At 46.5% G+C, this 8,251-nt stretch overlaps 1 protein-coding gene across 1 annotated transcript; it reads right to left on the reverse strand.

Moving 5' to 3' along the window:
- Nucleotides 1-6,748: 6,748 nt before the first annotated feature.
- Nucleotides 6,749-8,031, reverse strand: LEUTX (leucine twenty homeobox). Its single transcript, XM_039248685.1, has 2 exons — nucleotides 7,891-8,031; nucleotides 6,749-7,150 (listed from the first exon to the last, which is right to left on the reverse strand). Exons 1-2 carry the CDS (start codon nucleotides 7,957-7,959, stop codon nucleotides 6,749-6,751), a joined length of 471 nt encoding a protein of 156 aa, XP_039104616.1. The 5' UTR covers nucleotides 7,960-8,031.
- Between the last annotated feature and the right edge of the window lie 220 nt (nucleotides 8,032-8,251).

An 8,251-nucleotide genomic window follows, 5' to 3' on the forward strand; every position in this document is an offset into this window, starting at 1 on the left:
GGCCCTTGAGCTCACCTTATAATTGGTCATTTTCAAAGGATTCTCAAAGGTCATGATTGGGTCCCGCCAAAAGTAACAGACGCCTCACGGATACTGAATGGTCAAAACCATAGCTATGGGTGTTGTACAATTATGATTGGTTCTTATGTGATGATGCAAAATGTACAACGTGTGCACTGTAACAGCCCCCTCCCTTACCCCATAAAAACCCTGTTCGCCATTGTTCGAAGCTTCTCCTTGCTGCCGCTGCACCGGTAGATGGGTGAGCCCCTGCTCCAGCTTGTAATAAAGACCCTTATGTACTTGCATCAGTGACGGCTCCTTAGGGGTCTCAGGGGACTCACGATTCGGCGACAGCAGGCACTGCTAACCATAGTGTCCATAATGTCCAGGGATCAACTGTACTTTCTTATTATATCACAATATCACAGTCCACCCCCTGATCTTCAGATACAGATCTTTTAAAGCAAATTGATTATAAAAGTCAAAGAATACTAGCACACTACTAAGATCCTATTTCAGTTATTAATCTAGTCCAATATATATAAAAGTGTCAGGACACCTGAATGGCTCATGTATATATATATGAAAGTGTCTCCAGGGAAAGGCTATCCAGGTTTGAAGCTGCCATTTGATCTTGTCAAGGTTCCAAAAGCAGACATATTCTTGGCAAATGTAGCTTCACCTGGTCAGGCATTGGGTACAATTGAGCTAAGAGACAATATTATTTCTTGCTCTGAGCCTCTTTTGACGTGTTAATGCAATGTTGGATCTCTCCCTCATTACGTAATCCATGTATTCATTCCTTTACCCTCAGCTACTATTCCTCCTTTCTCCATTTATGCCCAAACTTTTCCACCCTTGGAAGACACCTTGAGTTTGGCCATCATACTGGTCTCGATTGCAACAGAAGAAGGAGTCCCTTCCCCAAGCCCACTCCTCCCACAGGCTATCTCCACCACCAGGCAATAGAGTTGCATCTGTTGTTAACCCCAGTTTTGCCAGATGGGATGAAGGCACAACCCATCCCATCAGGCCCTTAGGAATTCTGGGGCGCCTGGGTGGCTAAGTCGGTTAAGCATCCGACTTCAGCTCAGGTCATGATCTCATGGTTCATGGGTTCGAGCCCCGCATCAGGCTCTGTGCTGACTGCCAACTCAGAGCCTGGAGCCTGTTTCAGATTCTGTGTGTGTCTCTCTGACCTTCCCCTGCTCACACTGTCTCTCTCTCTCAGAAATAAATTTTAAAAGAACGTTTAAAAATAATAAATTAATTATTTTTTTTAAAAAAAGAAATTCTTACATAAGGTTTAAAATCACACAGTTTCTTAATTAGGAACCATCCTCTTCCCAGCTTCTGGTGTTGTAACCCAGGTCCTGTGACCGCCGCGTCAGATAGGGTACAGACTGTAGAGGTGATATGGAGAAGAAAGTACATCAGCCCCTTCCCACCCCCTTTCCCCAGATCCACAAAAAAACAGAGGCTCTATCCAGTAGGGACACTCCTTTAGCTACACTCATGTTGAGTGTGAGTGAGCACACACTCGTGAAGGTGTGTGAACCAGTCTTTCATGCTTCTCTGAAAAGCATGCACCTCCCCATTTTAGACAGCCAGTTTTGAATTTCTGGTTCCAGCTCTCCATCCCCCTAGTACTCTGGCGAAGAGCTCTTTCTGTGCGTTGTCAGACACTGGGGGCTGTAGTGTGTCCCTCATCTGAAGAAATGACAGTCAGCTATCCAAACTGGTACCATCTTCTAGTTCTCTATGATGCCCTAGGATCACAGCACTCCAGGCGATCTGAAGGGTTAACGTGCTTCAAGTTAACACACTCCTTGCTGGCTAACTTAAGGCCCTTGATCTGTGACAGAACTAATTTGTTTTCTTAGAGATATGCAGACCACTGGCCTTGGGGAATAAAGGGCCAAAATGTCCCCAGGCCAAAGAGGACAAGCAAGTCTGTTTGAAGGCCCCTTAGCTTTCTGATGAGCCTAGCAATCTTTTAGCGAAATGTTTTCCTTTCTTAAGGTCACATGACTGACTTTGCTGACCTCTCTGCTTCCCTATAGACCTTGCCCTCCTTTTTGGAAAGAGCAGAGTACTGTCACATGACCCCCAGGTACCAAGGAACCAGACCGTCTTGCACAACCCACCCAAACTCCAAGCACCAAGGAACTAGAACTTCTTGCACAACTTCCAAGCTCTGAGATAACTCTGTAGCTGGCACCATTGAGTCTGTACGTAATCAAGAAATGTCACAGACTGCTGCACTCCCTTAACCCCGTTAAAAAATCTCTGGGCCAGGCCGAAACCTGGGAGTTGGCCTTTGGACAAGAGTCTGCCTCCTCCCCAGGTGACCGGTCTCCCGAATAAAGCTCATATTCCTTTCCGATCAAAACTCATCTCTTGATGGGCAGCCAAACTTGGGGTTTCAGGAACATGTACAAGTCCTTCTGCCACTGGGTAGGCAAACCCGGTCCCAAGTCAGTGTCTATTCCTGCCAGATCCCATCTGTAGTCCCCTCCCTGACTCCTCAGGGCTACCAGCATCAGTCTCACTTACCAGCTACCACCAGGTTCATACCCCTAGGGAATCTGCCACATAGGGATCTGTAGACTCTGTCTCTTGTTGGCAGATAAGACAGCTCTTATTGGCCTTTTGTACCCAGAGGGTGCGAGGGGAATGGATCTAGATTCAGCCCACATTTGCATTGTTGTAGAAATATCCATTCATCTGGGCACCTGGGTGGCTCAGTTGGTTGAGTGTCCAACACTTGGCTTTGGCTCAGGTCATGACCTCACAGTTTGTGGGATCAAGTCCCACTTAGAGCTCTGCGCTCCCAGTGGGGAGCCTGCTTGGGATTTTCTCTCTCTTCCTCTCTCTGCCTTTCCCCTGGTCTCTCTCTCTCTCTCTCTCAAAATAAATAAACATTTAAAAAGAAAAAGAAGGGGCGCCTGGGTGGCTCAGTCGGTTAAGCGTCCGACTGCAGCTTAGATCATGATCTCACGGTTCATGGGTTCAAGCCCCGCATCAGGATCTGTGCTGACAGCTCAGAGCCTGGAGCTTGTCTTCGAATTCTGTGTCTCCCTCTCTCTCTGACCCTCCCCTGCTCATGCTCTCTCTCTCTCTCTCTCTCTCTCAGAAATAAATGAAACATTAAAAATATTTTATTTATTTTTTTTATTTTTTTTAATGTTTTATTTATTTCTAGGAGAGAGAGAGAGACAGCGTGAGCAGGGGAGGGTCAGAGAGAGAGGGAGTCACAGACTGAAACAGGCTCCAGGCTCTGAGCTGGCAGTCAGCACAGAGCCCGATGCAGAGCTCGAACCCACGAACCGTGAGATCATGACCTAAGGGAAAGTCGGACGCTTAACCGACTAAGCCACCCAGGTGCCCCAAAAAATATTTTAAAAAGAAAAAGAAATATCTACTCATTACATGACCTCTAGAAGCAAGCATTCAGCAATATTCACTTGTTGAATCCAATCACCTTCCAAGTCTGGAAAGAGATTCTTCTGATGGGCAACAACATGTCCTACTTTTATGCACCCCTCAAATTCCCATAGTGATTTCTCTAGGCCCATTCCCCCTCTCGGGCATCCCTTGATTAGGGAAGGTTTCCGCTGCTCTTCTGCCTAACCATACAGCCAAGCCATTGGCCATTGCCCATGAATCAGTAACAACCTGAATACAGGGACCTATTCTACCGGTCAAATCCTCCATTCTGCTAGGAAAACATGCAATTCAGCCCACTGAGCTGACTTTTTTTTAACTTTCTTCAATCAGAGCATCTGTCTTCCAAACAGGATGCTCTCCATTCACCTTGGAACTTTGGGCCACAGGCTTAAGCAGTACTTGGTCAATCAACTGAGAGCTGTTTATAAGGCACTGTCCAAGTAACACCAGAGTCCAGTGGCTCCTCTCATGGCTCCAAAATCTCTTCTAGAAGAAAAGAGGCTCTCTCATGTCTCCTTGCATTCCCCAGGCAGCAAGATCCTGAATACATGATTTCCATTTTATTATGGAATGTTCTGGGCACTGACATCTCCAGTAAAGCATCTCCCCAGCGTCACCCAAGACATTATGGGTATTTCTGATTTCAAGATGATTTAAGGTCCATTAGTCAGAAGGACAGTTTCCATTGTGTCCAATAGCAAACTCATAGGGATAGCAAGCTTTCCTCTTAAGTGGGAATCCTCTGGTCCAGACCCCAGTCATCATTACTGGGAGATGCTCACAGGCTTTTGCCAGGAGGCCGAGTCTACACTTGACATAGGGCAATCGCACAGAGAATTTGTACTACCGGCACTCAGGCTTCCATTCTGCACTGCGGGGTCTAGGGCAATCTTACTGGTTCTGGATTTAGCACTTCCAATTAATATTGTGGATGGAAGGGCAGATTCACATGCTTTCTGGTTTACTGTATGAGATAGGAGAATCATTCCCCACTTGGACACAACGTCCACATCATAACACCACCAATGCATGGGAATCCTTTTGAAACATTTCAATGACCATAATCCCACCAACCCTTGTATCTTCATGTTCTCTCAGTCTGATTGTAGCCTGCATCAGATGGATTTTGGTACCCATGTCAACGAGGTCTGGAAACTCCTCCACCCCCTAACCATTTTACCCACTCTTGTGCAAGAGACTTTGGGCTTCCAGGGAGAGGTTGAGCCTAGAGACCTTTTGCCAATCTTCATTACAAGGCAGGTTTCTCATTATCATCTTTGACTCATGGCTTTTAGAATTTCTCTGAACTAGGGTAAATAGAACAGGCTCCTTTGGGGTTCTTTAATGTCAGGAGGCCAGAGGGGTCCTTTTGGCCTGCCCAACCTTGGGTAGTACTATATTAAAATCTTTGTTTGAACTCCATCGATGTCCATTTTATTCATCTCAATTTTTTTTATTTTGGGGAAACATTGTATTCATATCATTTCTTTTTATTTTTGAGAAACAGAGAGCATAAGTGGGGCAAGGGCGGGGGGGGGGCGGGGACAGATGATCTGAAACAGGCTCCGTGCTGACAGTAGAGAGCCTGATGAGGGGCTCAAATTCACAATCCATGAGATCATGACCTGAGCCAAAGTCAGATGCTCAACCGAGCCACGCAGGCTCCCCTTATCCCGTTTCTTAATAAGCACCTAGCCAGCAAGGGTGTGGGTGTTCATGTGGTGGATCAGGACCAGTGTGGACGGGGTTGAAGTTTCAGCTCCTATTGCAGGGGTTCTTGGTTTGCAAGCTCCCCAGGAGCTTGCCAGATATGATTTGAAACCAGCCACCATACAGAGAGCAAGGAGAGACAGAAGAAAGAGGCAGACTACTCCAGATTGGTAAATAACAGGTTTAGTAAATGAGGGAATTTACATTGGGTATGGGGAAAGGCAAGTGGAATGCACGTTCCAGGGACATGGAGGGGGCAAGGAGCCTCTGATTGCCCATGTCCAGCTCATGGGTCAACCAGCAGTCTTATCTTTTCTATAACCTTTTCCAACAGAGGCTCAGGGGCTTGGACTCTGGGCAGCTCCATCAGCTGGGATCCACGTGGGTGAGTACTCAGTGGCAAAAATTGCAGGTGTCCCTGAGGGCCTCGTGGTGAAAGCTGCTGGCGTCTTCCTGCTCTCCTTTTCTTCTCAAGTGGGAAGGGTGGAGGGGGTGGGGGGTAAGTGCCTCACAGCCAGGGAGATCCCTCTTTGGCAGCAAACTCTGTAGAACTGGGGATGGGATGACACAGCTAAAATGCCTCCTATGCTTTTCTGTGAGGCCTCAGGTTTTATGTTCCTCTGGGTTGCTGGGGCTTCTTGCTTGCACTCCAGAGCTCCCTCTGAGCTATTTTCATCAGTGAGTAGTTAGTTGTTAAACCACTGTTTTATGGAGACACAAATGCTATGACCTCCTAGTCCACCACCTTGCTGATGTCACTCTAACTTTTTTAAAGAGAAAAACATGGTCCATGGGGAACAGGCGCAGGGGAGCTGGGTCTATATGGCTTTAGTTAGGGAGCTTTCCTGGAGCTAGGTCAATTGGGACACGCTAGCACCCATGGAAAACTAGCTGGTTTCTGCTACCATCCGAAAGGCACCTATGACTGTTCTTGACACTGAAATTTGGTTGAGAGGGTACTCAGAGGACAGAAGTTATAGGCAATGATAAAAGGTAGATTCTTGGGGAGCCTGGGTGGCTCAGTAGGTTAAGCCTCTGACTTTGGCTCAGGTCATGATCTTTCAGTTCACAAGTTCGAGCCCTGCATCCAGCTCTGTGCTGACAGCTCAGAGCATGGAGCCTGGAGCCTGCTTCAGATTCTGTGTCTCCCTCTCTCTCTGCCCCTCCTCTGCTCATGCTCTGTCTCCCTCTCAAAAATAAACATTAAAATTTTTTAAAGGTAGATTCTTTTTTTTAAGTTTATTTATTTTGAGAAAGAGAGAGAGAGAGAGAGAGCATGGCCGGGCATGGGTGGGGGGGGGGGAAGGATCAGAGAGAGAGAGGGAGAAAGAGAATCCCAAGCAAGCTTGGTGCTGCTATCAGCAGAGTTGTATGTGGGGCTCAAACTCACCAACTGTGAGATCATGATGACCTGAGCCAAGATCAAGAGACACTTGACTAAGCTACCCAGGCACCCTAGATTTCGTTCTAGCCCAGGTAAATTCCTGGGCTCTGATCCATTTAGACTTCAGATGACCCATGAAAGCATTTGGAAATGTCTCTCAGCTGGTAAGAATTTGGATCACAGACCTATCTCAATATCCCCTCAACTGGGACACTTGGGGGAGAGGTACTGATCTAAATTATCATCCCCAGGTAAGGCATATTGTTGTATAAACTCATCTATGTCATAGGGAACGGAGGCCCAAGGAGGATCAGAGTCCCCCAGACATATCTGTTGGAGATCATGTGGCTGGGAATCCCAAGATGAATTCCACTTGGAAGGACCAGCTCCTCCAGATTGCTCGATATTAGGAGGCTGCGGTAGTTCATGGTCACAGGTATCCAAAATACTGAGACTCTTGGGATGAGTGTTCTCTGAAGCTGCAGGTAAGGAGGACTCCTCCTCCTTAATTGAAGTCATCTGGTTTGGTGCTTTTAGTGACGAATGTGAATCAGTTTGTTGTAGTTCCTTCTTTCTTTTGACACGCTGGTTCTTAAACCAAGTCTGGGGAGAGAGGAGGTGAGCAGGTTAATAAAGGGGAGGAGGGGCAGGTCCAAAGGGGAATCCTCATATTCCTCGGGAATTAGGTTCTTTTGGTATGAAAAGGCTAGTGTCGCATCTCTTCATAGTCATCTGAACAAGGGACATTCCTTCTATCCTCTGCTGTCCTGAGTTCCAGAAGGCAAAGGGAGCATAGGATTATGCTTGCAATGGATGAAATGGGACAGAGCATTCAAACCCCTAGATCAGAAGGGGTTAACACAAGGTGCTTCTGTCTTCTGGATGCTCAGTGTTTTCAGAGATGATTCTGAAGACCAAGAATATGGAGTGGGGATCTGACTTGGGATGCCTTCGGGATTCACCAAGGGATTCTCATTCTCCAAATACTCTGTGGAAACTTAGTTGCAAGGCATCTAAATGACTGAATGTTCTGATTAAGGAGAACGTAGACATAAACAGGAGCTGACTCCAATGGGCTTATCTGGGATCCATCCTTAGGTAGCATTGTGGGTCTAGAGTAAGAAAGGTCTGGGTTCAAATACTAGCTCTTATGTTTATAATCCTTGGAGGATTCTCTGTGAACCTTAGCATTCCCTAATAAAATGGATGGTCATAAGAATAAAAATATAAGACATTGTCCAGACACATACCAGTTGTTCAATAAATAGGAATTATGTGATGATTGAAGTGTATGTGAAGCTCTGGGTTAGGCGTTCTATCCAGACACACACTTAGGGACATACCTTTATAACTGATTCGTCTAGCTGAGTAGATGAAATAAGTTCCATCATGGTAGCCCAATCTGGGTACATGGTCTCTTCAAACACTTGTTTTAATGTTTGAAGCTGTTCTGCACTAAAGTGTGTGCGGCTCCGGCGAGTATACCTTCGATCTGCAAGAGGAATAGACCAAAGCTTTCATTAAAGAATACATTCAGAGGTAAACTTCTTACCTGAGCCTGAGCCGAGAGCCAAGAGCTTGGTCTAAAAAGCTGACTCGCGGAAGCCGCTCTTCATCGTCTTGCTGGGATTGCTCTGCGCCACTGAAATTGTTTCCCCTATGAGATAATAGTTCAGTCCTGGTTTAGGGCAACTGACTGTCCTA

The sequence above is a fragment of the Hyaena hyaena genome, unplaced genomic scaffold (genome assembly GCF_003009895.1).
Source record: "Hyaena hyaena isolate Hyena2069 unplaced genomic scaffold, ASM300989v1 scaffold_9, whole genome shotgun sequence".
Lineage (NCBI taxonomy): Eukaryota > Metazoa > Chordata > Mammalia > Carnivora > Hyaenidae > Hyaena > Hyaena hyaena.

Excerpts from the sequence above, each read along its gene's own strand:
- LEUTX (XM_039248685.1), bottom strand. The coding sequence starts at position 7,959 with ATGTACCCAGATTGGGCTACCATGATGGAACTTATTTCATCTACTCAG. Across the intron at positions 7,151-7,890 it reads TAGACGAATCAGTTATAAAG|ACTTGGTTTAAGAACCAGCG; the intron begins GTATGTCCCTAA and ends CTCTCTCCCCAG.